The sequence below is a fragment of the Pipistrellus hanaki genome (genome assembly GCF_964339955.1).
Source record: "Pipistrellus hanaki genome assembly, chromosome: 11".
NCBI lineage: Eukaryota > Metazoa > Chordata > Mammalia > Chiroptera > Vespertilionidae > Pipistrellus > Pipistrellus hanaki.
In genome coordinates, this window is record NC_140513.1 from 37,874,520 (window position 1) to 37,891,043 (window position 16,524).

A 16,524-nucleotide genomic window follows, 5' to 3' on the forward strand; every position below is an offset into this window, starting at 1 on the left:
CCCTCTCTGAAATAAATAAAAATATATTAAAAAGAGAGAGAGTGAAAGAGAGAGGGGGGGGGAGGGAGGGAGGGAGAGGAAGAGAAGGGAATATTATTTGACAAAACAAAGAAATCTTTGCTACGTGGTCACTGCTACTTTTTTAGTTTGAGAGAGTTTATTATAACTGGTATGTGTTCATTGCTAAGTTAGTATTAATAGAAAAATTTTAAACACAACAAAATTGACTCCCTTCCCTGCCTTAAAAAACCTGTGTGTGGGGATGAATGGATGGATGTGGAAATATATTTGAGAATTCATTGATATTTTAATTCGACTCAACAATAAAACAATCTAGTCTTAATAGTCCAAGAAGTTTTTATAGGGTATGTGTATATGATATTATGATAGTGGTACTTTTTTTTTCTGTTGTCTATTAGTTCTCTTACCAGTTCTTAAATGCATGCTTTTTTTCCTTTATTTTTATTGTTGACACTATTACAGATGTTCCCATTTCTCCCCGACCCTTTGCCCGCCTCACCCATCCCTGTCCCCGCTTCCCTCTGGCTGTTACCACGCTGTTGTCTGTGTCTATTGGTTTGCATACATCTTGGTAAGGAATTAAGACTTCATTTGCAAGTTGCTATGGAAAAAGAATTGATTATAGAAGAGTGTAACAAGACATTTGGCAGCTGGTGTATGCACTTAATTTTGTTTAAGCTAATGTAAAGAATATGCCCAAACACATTCATGAAGCCCAGACATGAGTAAAAATGATAAAAACTCTAATGCAAGTGAGTAAGAAGCCAGCCAGTGAACTAGACGCCGGGCCCATGGAATCCAAGGAAATACTCAGTCTGTTCATCACAGGGGAAGTTGACTCAATAGTTAATCAGATGAGCCTCTCTGTATGTTTTCAAAATGTGAAATTACAGGAATCCAAAGATGGGAAATTTTAATGCAAGAAAATTCTTGGTTTGAGATTGGGAAATTTCGTCAGAAAGTGTAATATCATGAGAGCCAACAAGTCCATTTACAGCAGAGGACAGCTAAGGGAGGAGGTGGGGAAGGGTGCTGAAAGTTCATAAATTAAGATGATGAGAAATTGGGAAAGCTGACTTTTTTTTTTTTTTTTTTTGCACACCAAGTTGGGTAGAGGATGAAAATAAAGGGTTTCCAAGGACATGGTCCATAATTGATTTATATCAATAGGAATTTCAAGAAAAAATGAGATGGCTACAGCCGAGAATCAGATGTTTTATTGGTACTTTTTTTTTTTTTTTTTTTTGCTTTCTTTTTAGAGCATTGCGTAGTTTTCTTTCCACAACTCTTCCATCTGCTTGACATTATATAATGACTACAAAGCTGTTTGGCAGCAACTACAATGCCAGAAGAGTGGGTGATGGCTCCGAGTCAGATTTTTTACCCCTTAGGTTAGAGCTGTTTAATGTAAGGAGTCATATACACCATCTAAGGTGGATATAATGCTTTCCAGGCTGGTCTTTCTACCGTCCATTCTCTACAATCCTTACTCCAAGTAGCAGCTAGTGACCAGTTTAAAAAAAAAAAAAAGAAATCTGGTCATATCACTTTCCTGATTGCATGTTTCTGATGGCACTTTTCAGCACATCTATCTATATATGTTTCTCTCTACTTAACTTATTGAGGTGTGGTTAACATTTAATGTATGTAGCTTGCTGAGTTTGGGCATAAGTACACTCCCATGAAATCATTACCACCATCAAGGCCATAAACTTATCTGTTATCTCCCAAAATTTCTTCCTATCTCCTTTGTTGTTATTATTTCCTTTAAAAAAAAAAAAAAAAAAAAATATATATATATATATATATATATATATATATATATGTGTGTGTGTGTGTGTGTGTGTGTGTGTGTGTGTGTGCATTTGTTGATATCAGAGAGGAAGGGAGAGAGAGAGAGAGAGAGATAGAAACATCAATGATGAGAGAAAATCATTCATCAGCTGCCTCCTCCATGCCTCCTACTGGAGGGTTGAGCCCACAACCTGGGCTTGTGCCCTTGTCTGGGATCCTTCAGACCTCAGGCCACCGCTCTGTCCATTGAGCCAAACTAGCTAGGACTGTTATTATTTCTTTAATTTAAGAATACTTTTTGTAATAACCATAATTATCATAATATATACTCTCTTAGCAAATTTTATGGGATACAATATAGTATTTTTAGCTATAAGCACTGTTTTGTTTGGTAAATCTCTAGAGTTAATCTATCTTGCATAACTAAAACTTTGTACCCTTTGACCATCACCTCCCTATTTCCTCCTCACCCAGTCTCTGGCAACCACCATTCTACTCTCTACTTTTCTAGTTGCATTTAGAATGGAGAACTGTATCCTTGCCTGGTGCATGCCCATCTTTATGTCCTCTCCCCCTTGCTTCTTACTCTCCAGCCAAAGCCAAAGTGTTAGTTCCCTAAACTTGCCAGGTTCACTTGTGCCTAAGGGCCTTTGTACTTGCTCTTCTCTGTGCACAACTCTTCTCCCATCATACACATTTAGTAAGCACCTACTGTGTGCCAGCAACTGTTAGTAGTGTTTGCACAAATGATGTTTCTTGATCGTATGAAAAGCTCAACTTGCTAAATTGGTCTTGAAAAGCTGTTTAAGGCTCTGCTGTCTGCCCTCCTACCCCTTCCTTGCAGCTTTGTAAAATTTAGAAATGATTTTCTAAAAAATAGGTGATCTTATGGTGCTATTTATTTGAGTTGTTATAGAGGACTAGAGGCCTGGTGCATGAATTTGTGCACCAGTGCAGACCCTTAGCCTGGCCTATGAGATCAGGCTGAAACCAGTTCTCTGACATCCCCTGAGGGGTCCAAGGTTGTGAGAGGATGCAGGCCAGGCCGAGGGACCCCACCAATGCACAATCGGGGTGAGGAGGGATGCAGGAGGTTGGCTAGCCGGGGAGAAACCATGTAAAGGCTCCAGAGTGTGTCTGGTCCATCTCACTTAGTCCCAATGGGCCAGACCCCAGCAGCAAGCTAATCTATCAATCAGAGCATCTGTCCCCTGGTGGTCATTGCATGCCATTGCAAGCAGTTGAGCATCGTTAGCATATCATTAGCATATTACACTAATGGATAACTGGATGACTGGACACTTAGCATATTAGGCTTTTATTATATAGGATCGTTTTGACACCATTTTTTAAAACCTTTTCATTAAGGTCTTGATAAGTGTTTTAGAAGGGAGAAAAAGCAGAATTAAATTTTAGTCTTTATAATTGATAAGTCAATTAATATAATGTATTTTGAATTTAGGCCTTTTTAAGATATTAAATCCAGTTTTATCTTTATATTTAAGATATATCACCAACATACAACTAAAATAATAGTTTTAAGTTAGAATATATGTATGTTAAAATATATGAATAATTTATTCAGTAAGTTTATATTAGTATTATGGAGCTTAAGAATTCATGAAAACTTGCAAGTTTTCCTGATATGAGGTTTGTTTGTTTTGTTTCACTTTTTAATGGTTTTAGTGTTTATAATGTTCTGCAATAGCCAGTCCATAATATGTTGATTTAAAAAAATAAGAAGATATGAAAGCAATTTTCATTTACATAAACATATAAATAAATGTAATTATTTTTCCCAATATTTGAAATATAAGTATTTAAGTTGTATCTTAAGAGATTTTTTTTTTTTTTTTTTTACTTCTTTGGTTTCGGTCAAATTTAAATCTTTTTGACACTTAAGTGTACAGTTGTAAATAGCTGATAGCCATTACCTTTCTTAAAAAGTCCTTTTTCTTCAATCCCAAGGTTTCGGCCTCATCAGGATGGTGACCCTGAAAAGCCACGTGTTGCTGCTGTAATTGACAGGCTCATTGCTTTTAAAAATAATGACCATGGAGCTTGGGTCAGAGGGGGAGACATTGTCGTCCAGAATTCAGCGTGGGTATTCTCTACAAAGTTATTATCTGGTGGCACTGGTGTGTGTATTTTTTAAGGCTATTTTGAAAAACCGAGTAGACTGAAAATACAGTTGATAGTTTCTGGAATCAAATTATTGTTACTAAAAGACAGGGCAAGCTCCAAGAAAGTTTGCTAGCATTAACAGATGGCAAATGTTTGAAATAATCTCATTCGGCTGCTTTTATTGGACCTCAACTTGTCTGGTGACATGAACGTTTTCTGATGAGACTGAACAGAAACCGGGAATTTAACTTTATATAACAATCAGGGCCTATGTCAGAGAGCTAAATAAAGATTTTGAAACCAGCTGGATGTTTTTCCTTCTTCTTGGAAAATCCATGTTTTTTGATGCTCTCTTACTGCCACTCAAAACAAAAGTTGTAAATTTCACCTTCATGTGTTGACTTATGTCTTAACATGACTTGAGGCAGTAAGCATCTCGCTTTTTTCCATTTGTGTAATTTTGGAAATCTGATGTATATTGAGCTAAGATTTGGTGTTCAAGAGTCTAGAAAAACACTGTTTTCTGGCTTTAGCTTCTTGGCATTTTATCATCTCTGCCTGTTATCATGCAAAAAATATTATGTTAAATCTGTAGAAATAGCTTGGGTATTAATGTTGAAAAGTTTAGAGGAGACTACCATGATCTAATGGGTTTTAAAAGTAATTATAGAAATAACAGTTCCAGCTAACACTTATATGCTCCTTGCTATGTGCCAGCCATTGTTCTATCAGGGGTGGGGGGATGGCCCATGAAGTCATTTGGTCCGGCCTTGCCAACGCATTAGGGGTGAGTCAATTAAATGGCTCGTTTTTTAAGTTGATAATCTTGTATGGGCCGTGAATGATCTTATAAATATCCAAATGGCCCTTGGGAGAAAACAGGATTCTCAGCCCTGTATCTAAATGGTTGAAATTAATTAGTATGTGTAATGCTCTTAAGTGTCCTATGAGGAAGGTTGTTATTTTTTTTATTTTTTATTTTAACATAGAGTTGAGAAAACTGAGGGAGAGTCCAGTTGAGTAATATGCCCAAGATCACACAGCTAGTCATTAGCAAAGCTGAGATTTAAACCAGGTGCCTTCTCTGTGGAGTCTGTGCTTTTAGTTATTGGGAGGTGAAACTTACTTTTGTGGTCTGGAAGAGTAAATATTGGAACCTCTTCTTACATGAAGTGGTAAGTTCAAGTCTTATGTTATCTCTGTTTTCTTACAGATTTGCAGATAATGGAATAGGACTAACCTTTGCCAGGTTTGTAATGTCTTTAAAAATACTTCTCTGATTAATTAATTTATTACTTCTGATTATTTTAAAACTGTAGGTAAAATAACCCTTGATTTTTAAAATTTATTTAATTTTTTATGGATAACACACCATAATGTTATACATTTATTATCATTAAGATAAATTAGCACCTGCTTCCTGTTACCACTTGAGGGTCAAAAATACATTTTTAATGATCCATTGAATTCATGCCAAAGTAGTAGGTTAATATAGCTGGAATTCCTAAGAAAGGTAGACTTATGTGTTTTTTTTATTTAGAAGAAAACACTTGAGCATTACATTAAAGATCTTAAAAATTATGGGAATAAAAAGGAAGGGAGTAGAAGTTGGGAACACATGAAATATTTTCTTTCTACAAAGTTGGTCAAATTTCTCAGTGGTCTTTAAGAACTGGACTTTTTGTGTTAAATATTATTCTCTAGGTCAGTCACTCTTGCTGCCATCTTAAACATTAGATTCTAATCGTTGTATTCAGGGCACATTTATTCTCCCTGTTCACAGTACTGTTGCTTGAGACTAAAATAATCAGGTGTTGCTGCTAAATTAAATTTCACTTATTTCAACCTAATTTGAAAACCACTCATTTACAATACAGTTAATTTGTATTAATTTTTAAGAGGCATGTTCACAGTTTAGAGGTACTTCCTGGTGATTCAGTATGTATTTGTAAAAGCTATTGGCTGCTTTGAAAATTTTTAGCTATTTGAGTTATACCTTGCCTTTATTTGAGAGTCAGTATACATTTTCTAGAACTGTGCGGTTAATGGTTATTTTCATTTTAACAGTGATGGAAGCTTTCCAAGTGATGAAGGTTCTAGCCAGGAGGTGTCTGAATCTCTCTTTGTTGGAGAAAGTAGGAATTACGGCTTTCAGGGTGGTCAGAACAAGTATGTAGGCATGGGAGGAATAGACCAGAAGCCCCGGACATTACCCAGGAATAGGTAAGCATGGCTTTGGCGGTGGAGAGTTCAATTGAAACAAATGGAAACCTAATCCTTCTGGAAGTTTCTGTAATAATTCTGCATGATTGGTTCCCACTCTGATATTTTTTTCCACCTGATCTTACTATTATTATAACTGTTATTGTTATTATCACTTAGTATTTGTGTATTACCCTCTAAAATTCTGGAGCATGAATGATAAATCTGGATTTTATGAATAATTTTATAACGAAGGAACCTATCTTTTTTTTTTTTTTTTTTCTCATTCCCTTTTTAAGGCTTTATAGAAGCTGGTGATTTTTGACCCCTTTCTTTCTTGAGCCACAGAAAGTTGCCAAACCGTAAACTATGACATTAGGTCAGTTTTCCCTCAAATTGTGATGTTGGTTTTTAGAAATCGCCACTGGAAAAAGGAAATTACTGACTGAAAAGAGTCCTAGGAAATAAGGGCTGATCGATGCCAACGCTGACTCCAAACCTCGCCACGGCTGCATAATTAAGTGTTTCAGATGTTGAAGGGAGACGGGGTAGACCTTGGCATGCTTTCTGTCAAAATAATCTGAGTCATTAAAAAAGCATTCAGCACTAGAAAGATTCTTGGGCTTTTAGGGAACCATGAACAAATTCATCCATCCTCTGTTCCGAGACACAGTTTCTAGTTGTCCTCATATTACTGGTGAGAAAATGCGCCGGAGGAAAACTAGTGTCAGGCTTCAGGAAGCCTCCGTTCCCTTAGGTGCTCATTCTATGCGGGCATTAGGCTAGGGTGGGCCGGGGGCATGAGGGCAGGTGGGGTTGCTGGAAGGGCTTTACCAGCGGAGGATGACCTGTGCTTGGCCCCTCTCTCCTGTGGTCGTCGTTGGAGAAATAATTCATTGAATGCCACGCTCTGGGTAGAACTCCTGGAAATAAGACCATGGAAGCTACTAGGAAAGGAACTTCATGGAGTTTTAATAGCTAGCATTTATTAAATGCTTACGATGTATCAGGCCCTCTTCTGGGTACTTTATTATTCATTTAGTCCTCACAGAGCCCAGTGGGATAGGTATTGGTATCATCCCGCTTTATAAATAACTTAATGTAAGTAGCCGAGATAGGATTTCAATCCTGTTACTTGGGCTTCAGGGCTGTGCTTTTCACATTTAGGCTGTAGCTGCCTCTTTCGAGTGTCGATAAAAGGAAGGAGAGCTGTATTGGTTGGAGTAGGGGCTGCAGTCTGATGGCAGCCAAGTCAATTTCATTCTTCTTCTTGTACATGCTGGCCTCCAGTTTTATTTCAAAATGCTTATTGCTTCCTTGCTAGGGAAGATTCTCCAGAACAGATACTTCATTGGTCAGTGGATCCAGTTTTTATTTTACTGCATGTGTACAACCTTTTCTAGGGAAGAGAACTCTTTTGGATACATGCAGACGCATAGACTTTTAGAAAGGCCCTTTGATTTGGTTGCTAGCATATATTGTAAAACACTGCCAAGTTGTAATCTAATTCGTTGCTATAGAAATCCTCTGCCGTGCCATCAAAATAATTTAACAGCGGAGAAAACAAAGGGATACAGAATATTATGGGTTTTGTACATTAATTACGGTTAATAATATATGATTAAGGAGCTTGTGTGTGAGCAGAAAGGAGGACAGTGAATAAAACCAATTTCTCAATCTAGCTAGCCTACTTTCATACTTCTAAGTATATCATTCCACCTTATTACTGTCATTTAGAGGCTTGAGAGGAGGTTCCCTCTGTTTAAGCACAGATTCATTTCTGTTCTCACATTAGAGATTTTGGAACCAAAACTAAAGTATGAAGTTACCAGGTAAAAGGTCTTCACTGGTAGACTCAAGGAGGCAAAGGTCACCTCTTCAGAGAGGCCTCCATTCTCTCTAAAATAGCTTCTCTCCTACCCCACTTTACGGTTTACTATGTGTTGTCTCCATAGCACTTCTCTGTAATTATCCGTTGTTTTCCTTTTTGCCTTTCCCTCCACTGTGTACATTTCAGGTGATCGGATATCTTGTCCCGGTTGCCACTGTGTTCTAGCATTGTGTTTTGTGTACACAGAACAGTCACCTGTCTTTATGAGACAAGGACGGCAGGGAAGTGCTGCTAAGGGGATAGGCACATATGCATTAAACCAACTCTTGTTTTTCAACAGGACGTTCCCAATCAGAGGCTTCCAGATCTATGACGGGCCCATTCATCTCACCAGGTGCACTTTCAAAAAATATGTGCCAACCGCAGACAGGTATACCAGTGCTATTGGCTTCCTCATGAAGAATTCCTGGCAGATAACCCCCAGAAATAACCTGTCCCTCGTGAAGTTTGGTCCACATGTAAGTATGTTCTTCTGGTTCCTCTACAGTCACTGTGGTGGGAGGAGGAGGGCTAGCACATCCCCAAAGACAAAGACAGAAACAAAGGATTCATACCAAGTCTTTATGACTGGGGGCAGAAATATATGCAAAAGAAAGTTTTAAAACTTGTTATTCTTTCTGTCCCATTGAGTTCAAGGTGAGAATAGAAGTCCCAGGTGATGTGGGGTATTTTTTTTTTTTTTTTTAAATATTCAAGTGATATCTTAGAAAAAAAAATAACCTAAATTGATGGCAGGGATTGTAGCATTTTATAAGAACAAGAGGACATGGTTTGGGGAAATTCAGTGTAATGATCCGAGAGGAGATTTGGGATCTGCCTGGACTTGTCCTTGTCTGGGGTCTACAGCGGGGGAACTACAGGAGAAACATGGGGAGAGAAGAGGAATACTGGGTGGTATGAAACCAATTGTTTTATCCAGAGGTTTTCCTAGTGCTTGGCTCCTGCCCCCTGTGCCTGTTGTTGGGAAATATTGAATGTCCTTCTGAACTAGGCTCCTGTAAAACCATGGAAGCTACTGGGAAAGGCACTCAATGGAATTTCAGTAGCTGATATTTATTAAATGCTTAGGACATAGCAGACCCTGTTTTATTACTTTATTATTCACACTAAAGAAATACTTAGACTGTTTTAATTGGGAACTAGGAGAAGACGTGAACAAGTAACTAAAGCACTTGAAGAAAAAAAAAATGATTAACTAGTTTTGAAGTTAGAACTTATAATAGATTTTTATTTAATGAAGATATAACTTATATACAGAAAAATGAACAGATCTTAAGTATAACATTTATAATTTTAAAAAAATCTTTATTGTTGACAGTATTGCAGATATTCCTTCTCCCCTCTCTCCTCCCTTTCTTGCTCCCACCACTCACTTCCTGCCCCACCCCAGGCCTTTACCACTATAATGTCTGTTCATGGGCAGTGTATATATGTATATAAGTTCTTTGGTTAATCTCTTTCCACCCTCTAAAGTTTAATGTGTATGACTGCTTAATTCCCTTCCCCACAGTTCTAATTTCTCTTATTGCAGATTAGTTTTGTCTGGAGAGCAGGTAATAGTTTTAACTGGAAGAAAGGGAAACTGCCAAAGATCAAGTTTAACATTTGCTACTTGAACTCCACAAGGCTTTGGAAAAATCCCGTCCCCCTTCCCCAGGCTTATCATAACTAATGGACATCTTTGATTGACTGGGTGCCTTGATTGACAACTGTGAACTGTCACTCAGGACTGTTTTAATCTCCAAGCAGTTGGAATGGATATGCAGTAGGATCCTCGCAGTGGGTGCTGACTAAGACGGCAGGAGCCCTCATTTTGGGATGTCCTTGTTTCTCACCACCCTCAGGTCTCTCTGAATGTCTTCTTTGGGAAGCCTGGCCCTTGGTTTGAAGACTGTGAGCTGGATGGTGACAAGAACTCCATATTCCACGACATCGATGGCTCTGTGACTGGATATAAGGACGCGTATGTGGGGAGAATTGACAACTACCTGATCCGCCATCCTAGCTGTGTGAACGTGACCCAGTGGAACGCGGTGATCTGCAGCGGGAGCTACGCCCAGGTAGGCCGGGATGTGTGAGGATGCCTGCTTCCTTGCCAGCTCCTGACTGACATCACTGCTTCTGTGAGGCGTGCTCCTCAGCTCTTCAGCGTGATGGACACTCTCCAAAGCATGATTTTCTCAAAAAGGCAAAAGAGCCAGCTGGTGTTGCTCAGTGGTTGAGCGTCAACCTATGAACCAGGAGGTCACAGTTCGATTCCCAGTTCAGGGCACATGCCCAGGTTGCCGGCTCGGTCCCCTGAAGGGGCGTGCAGGAGGCAGGATCAATGATTCTCATCCTATGTTTCTATCTCTCTCTCCCTCTCCCTTTCTCTCTGAAATCAATAAAAATATATATATTCTAAAAAGTGAAAGAAAGACATTCAGTAGGAACCATGGGCTCATAGAATTTTATGTCACGGACCCCTGCTACAAACCAACGTGGAAATACTGTGAGTCCAAGAGGGGTGAGGTGATTTGCCCTTGATTAAATATGGTTGGGATGTAGCTGGGGTGAGAACCTACCTTTTCTGAGTCTTAGGCCAGGTTTTTGCCATGCTACAGCTCTGCCCCAGAGAGGGGACTTTACTTCCTTGCAGGGTGATTATCACTGCTAACTATGGGAATCTGCTTGTGGGGCAAGAAGATCAGTATCTCATGGAAAGTGGAATGTTTCCAGAGACAGAGCTAGGAATTGGAAATCAGTGGGCAAGGAGACATTCAAGGAAATTCTTTGAATGATATTACGATATGATATTTATGAAATTATGAAAGGGAGGACATAGACTGTGAAACACTTCTTTGGAAACCTTAAGCTAGTGTGCATGTGTTAACTGGGTGCCAAGTAGAAGAGGGTGGATGAATTTGGGAGGTAGTACATTAAGAGCACGAATACTTGAGCCAGACTGGCTGGATTTGAATCCTGGCTTTCTTTTGCCTTAAATATGAGTTGAACGATTTAATAGCCATTCTGTTTCCTTTGCACAATGAGGGTAATGCTGATGAGAAGATAGAATGCACGGATATATGTAAAGCATTTAGCCCCGACTTGGCACATGGTACAGTGTTTGCTGCAAGGAGTATTATTTGAGAGGCAGAGTTCTATGCGGCAACAATTATTTGAATAGTGACATTTGGATAAATAGAGAGGCTGCAGATGGGGGTACCAGTTGCCCAGAATTTTGAAGGAAGCTGTTTTATTTCCATATCTTATGTAATTAAATGGCAAGATTTAACACTAGACAGTCGAGGGAGATAAAAGATAAGGGCAAAGGAGAATTAAGAGCATAGACAGGAGAATGAGGGAAGAGCGAGGGATCTTCCAGGGGGAATTGGGCTCTGCTAGTCCCACAGCAGGAAAGAAGCCCGCCTGTTGGTTGCTGCTAACTGCTCTTATTTATAGGGAGGGTTCTTCTTGGGGAAGGACCGGCCTGTGGTGAAGGCCCTTCCCGAGCTCTGGCTACTCTGCCTGTCAGGGAGTGTTCACAGGATCCTGCATGTCAACTTCTTGAGGCTACTGTGGTTTCCACCACGAAAACCTGGAGTGGGAGCTTCTGGGAGCAGAATTCTTCATTGCTCTTCTGATTTTGAATCATGACTGCTAAAGAACGCTATGACTCTTAAGTTAAAACACACACACACTTTACAAAGATTTTTATCGATAGGTAAGACACAAGGACTTAAGAAGGATAAAAGACCGGAGAGATTTTTCTGGTTTATTTTAATGTAATATTAGCTTCCTTGTTGTGGGCTTTCTCATTCCTATTCATTTTAGCCATAATCATCCCCTAAAATGTAGTTGACTCATCAATACCCAGGATGCGATAGAAATTCTAGAATTAAAATAAAATTAAAACAAAAAGATTTTAGTGCTTTGGTAGCTGCATTTTTAAATTTCTTGCGAGCCATGTGTATGCAAGGCTGCCTTTGTGTATCTGTCTTAAAATGGGGTGTGCTCACTAATGAAAACTTTGTATTATAAAATTATTATAAATGGGTCTATAAACTCTTTGGTTTATGATGTAGTTGGGACTTGAACCTGACCCTTCTGTCTTACAAACCAGGGTAGTAATTCTATTTTATTTGGAGATGAAGAAAGAGACAAGTCATCTACAATAATACTTCCCCGGCGGCTCTGGGATGATAGGACTACAGGTTAGAAATTTTCTCCTGAGAATTTGGAATTTGACCTGGGAGCTCAGATCTGCAGCCATTTGTTGTTACTGAGCTGATGGATAATACTATGTCTTTATAGGCAAAAGATAGAAGCACGGACCTCAAGGCAAAACAAACATTATTTAGCTATTTGTAAATTGATGTTAAGTGAATATCTGCTCTTTGCTGACCCAAAGAGTAAAGGAGCTCAGGACGAAAGATGATAACATAAGGAGAATTGAGGTTACATGTGCTACCTCAAATCCTTGGAGGAAGGCAGGATATATATGTATTTATATAACCTAACATTTATATAACCTATTCTATGTAAACTATATTTAGTTATATATAATATAAACATTTTAGTTATATATAACAAATTTATTTAAGTAAATAACATGTACAATATATTAAATACATTAAAGACATTAGTCTCAAAATATATATTTCCTATCTATTTATTCTAAACTTTTAAGTGGTATTAGTAGAGAAGAGGACAGTATTGAAGTAGCCAAACATAAGTGAGAGTTCAGAAGATTTTCTGCTTCAAAAGATGTATAGTTGAGGAATCAGTTGTGGACAAAACTATAGAAATGACCAAAAGAGAAAAACAGAAGTATTGTGGATTAAATAAATATTCTGCAGATGTTTTAATACTTCTGGGGAAATCTGTTACAGGATACTAATTTGTTTTTTTGTTTTTTAATTTGTTTTTTGTTTCTTTTTTTAAGAGAGAGAGTAAGGGAGAGGGAGAGAGGACAGAGGAGAGAGAGAGAGAGAGAGAGAGAGAGAGAGAGAGAGAGAGAGAGAGAGAGAGAGAAAGAGAGAGAGAGAGAGAGAGAGAGAGAAAGAGAATGAATATCATTTGAAAGTGGAACATCTATCGGCTGCTTCCTGCACATCCCCTAATGGGAATGGAGACCAAAACCCAGACATGTGCCCTGATCGAGGATCAAGCAGGCAACCTCTTGGTGCATAGGACAATTGCCCAATCAACTGAGCCACACTGACCAGAGCAATACTCATTTGTTTCAGGAAATTGTTCTGAGGTTTGTTTTGAGGGAAGGCTTTGTTTTGGCACAGCAAGGAGCTCATGCCACTGGAACAAATTCAGGACTTTCAAATTTGTCTCGGTTTAATATGTTTTTCCAGTTTTTGCAGAGTGCTTTATAACCCTTTTTCCTTTGAAAAATGACTTATTGGGCTCATGTAGATCATGGAAAATTGCAAGCCCAAACTCTAAGGTATTTACATTTTCCCTCTCTTGCGTTCGAGGAAAGTCTCTCGGATTTGAGTTAGAGGGTATCCATTTTCACATTAATTTACTAATTTCTTATATGTGCATTCTTCAGATTGAGGGATTTTTTTGGGCAGGCTGCATAAGCCACAAAGGTTTTATATTCTGATGAATAAGCTGGCCCGTTGTGGTGGAAGAGATGATGACGGTCTTGGCTAGCAGAACGCACAGTCTGTTTTTACCATTCCAGTTTAAGCAAGCTTCATTGTATGTGTGGCTTAGGATGAAGTTGGCTACTCCTCATTTAGTCTGGCACAGATCACAGAATCTCTCTCTCTTTCTCAACGAGACACTTGGCTTTGAGCTAGAAATGCTTGTTTGGCTCTCTAAGTGTTCATGCTCTTCCCCATGATTCTTCATTTATTTTTTGAAGGTCTATGTGCAAACGTGGAGCACTCAGAATCTGACAATGACCATCACACGAGATGAGTACCCATCCTACCCGATGGTGCTTCGGGGCATTAACCAGAAGGCTGCCTTTCCCCAGTACCAGCCGGTGATCATGCTGGAGAAGGGCTATTCCATCCACTGGAACGGGCCAGCGCCGAAGACTGTATTTCTATACCTCATAAATTTTAACAAGTATGTTCCCAATACTGTTATTTCACATAGCTGAGCAAGTAGGAATCTAGTGGAGAAAAATAATAACACACCACCTTTGTAGCAAGTAAGGATGCCGGTTTCTTGTACTACATTTCTCTTATGGGGAGGATATATATATATATTTAATATATTTTACTGATTATTACAGAGAGGAAGGGAGAGGGAGAGAGAGTTAGAAACATCAATGAGAGAGAAACATCCATCAGCTGCCTCCTGCACACCCCCTACTGGGGATGTGCCTGCAACCAAGGTACAGGCCCTTGACCAGTATAGAACCTGGGACCTTTCAGTCCGCAGGCTGATACTCTATCCACTGAGCCAAACTGGTCAGGGCAGGCTGTCTTATTTTATGTGGATGGAATTAGAAGATTACACAAATTGAATCCTTTCCTTTTGAAAGCATTTCTGTTTCTCTGTGATCAGGGTATTGTGTACAGAAAGCCATTTAACAATAGGGTCTCATATTGTCTGCTGAATATTTTAACTCCCTTTAGTTGGGATGGGAGGAAGTTCTCTGTGTTGTTCCAACTGAGCACTGAGTTACCTAGGAAAGAAAAAGGCTTTTGAGGCCAACGTTAGATTTGACAGAAGAGAGAGGTGTGGTTGGTTAGTAATGTCTGCTATGGGTAAGAGGTGGAAGAGTAGTGGCATGAATGCCAGGTATTTGCCACTCCTGCCTGATTTCTATCGCTTCTTGACTTCCCAGTTGTCTGTCCTAACAATACTATTTACAGTCGAAGGCTCTGTTTGTATAGTAATTTATTCAAGCGTTTGCTGTGTTCCAGAAAATGATGAGAGAGAAAAGTACTTGCCCTCCGGTAGCTCACAATATACAGGTAGAAAAAACCCTCAAGAATCAATAGAGCACCTAATTCTAGCCTTGAGGAGTTGGGCCTGGCTGTGTGCTGAGAAAGTGATGCTAAATGATCTGTCTTGGTACAAAAGCAACAGAATTGGGGAAGGGCTAGTTCTGTTCGGGAACTGATGGATGCAGTGCCATGGGAGCATAGGGTGTGACAGGAGATGAAACCAGGAAGGAATGATGGTCCTGGTAGGGCAGAGTTACATTAGTCTAGACATGTGTGGTGGTTAACCAGTGGGACTCCATGAAACTGTTCAGATATGTACCTGAAAAACTGAAATGGCTTATTCACCTGACTGGTCATAAAGTGCTGCCTTTTCTGAGCACTCTTAAAACACACAACTGAAAGGAAGAGGTGGACATAGGACATTCAGTGCTAAGTAGGTCACTTCCAGGGACTGGTGAGCCTTGGAAGTGACCTACTGAGCTGTGAGATTTCTGGCACGAGCTCCACATGGAATCATTCCTGTTTTTCCTGTGACACTTGCTGCTTCTTGTGGGCGTTTCTCTCTTTCCTGCATCCAGCACGGAAAAGGAGCGGGTCCGGTTCCTGAGTGGAGGCAGCTGGGGATTAAGAAATACAAGAAAGAAAGAAACCAAGACGCAGAAATAGAAGCAAAGCTGGGAGCCGGGTGGGACACTGCCTCTCTGATGGAGGGACAGGGACCCAGAGCCAATGCAGATTGTTTATTTATTTCCCCAAATACCAGGGGTTTCACTAAAAGTTAAGATCAAAGGAGATTATTTGCATTCTTGAGTAGGCCTGAGCATTCCTGGTGCTTAACTGGATTTACATATCAAAGTCACAATCCCTGACACCTGGGCAAGGTTAAAAGTTAGTACTGATAACATGTCCGGCCTTTTCTGGGGCCTTTTCTGGGGAAGCGTGTTTCCTTGGCGTGGCTCTGCCTGTCACCCTGAGTTCAGCTGACAATAAATTAAAGAAATGCCCCAAATGCCTTCCCAGGGGGCCCTCTACAGCTTTTCTCTATCCTTGCTGGAGAGTTGCACCTTTACCTATGGAGCCAACCAAGCCAAAAGTCCCAGGATTCATCCTTCTCTCTTCCTTTCCCCTTATTTCTTCATCTTGTCAGTGACCAAATCCTGTCAGTTCTGTCTTTAATGCTGTTGATATCGCTCTACCGTTTTCTACCTCCACTGTTGGTGGTTGAGTTTAGGCCATTATCATCTCTAGCATGGGTCCTACTGGGTCTCCCCACCTCCAATCCACAGTCCACATTGTGTCTAGGGTGAGGTTTCTGAAAGCCAGTCTGGTATTATCACTCCCATCAGTGAGCTGCAGAGCAGTCAAGAGACAAATGAGGTTGGAGAGGACTTATAAGAAATATAAAAACTTAAATCTGGCAGGTTATGAATTTTAGGCAAGATACTACAATCAAATGTTATGTCGGGTTCTGGTCAGTGTCATGCGTAACTTTTAAACAAATACCAAATGCAAACATTATAAAGTGCAAAAAAGGCCAAACCCAGAAGTTACAAAAATCCACATGGTCTTGGAGTTCAGTCAGACTTTCCT

General features: G+C 39.6%; 1 protein-coding gene across 2 annotated transcripts in view; it reads left to right on the forward strand.

Annotated features, from left to right (window-relative positions):
• Window positions 1-16,524, forward strand: part of CEMIP2 (cell migration inducing hyaluronidase 2) — a 74,672-nt gene that overhangs the window by 42,879 nt on the left and 15,269 nt on the right. For both annotated transcript variants that reach the window (XM_084899472.1, XM_084899471.1), the window contains exons 13-18: window positions 3,784-3,915; window positions 5,153-5,188; window positions 6,007-6,162; window positions 8,313-8,490; window positions 9,877-10,092; window positions 13,896-14,104. In XM_084899472.1, the coding sequence (XP_084755598.1) occupies window positions 3,784-3,915; window positions 5,153-5,188; window positions 6,007-6,162; window positions 8,313-8,490; window positions 9,877-10,092; window positions 13,896-14,104 (927 nt within the window). The remainder of the gene's footprint in view (window positions 1-3,783; window positions 3,916-5,152; window positions 5,189-6,006; window positions 6,163-8,312; window positions 8,491-9,876; window positions 10,093-13,895; window positions 14,105-16,524) is intronic.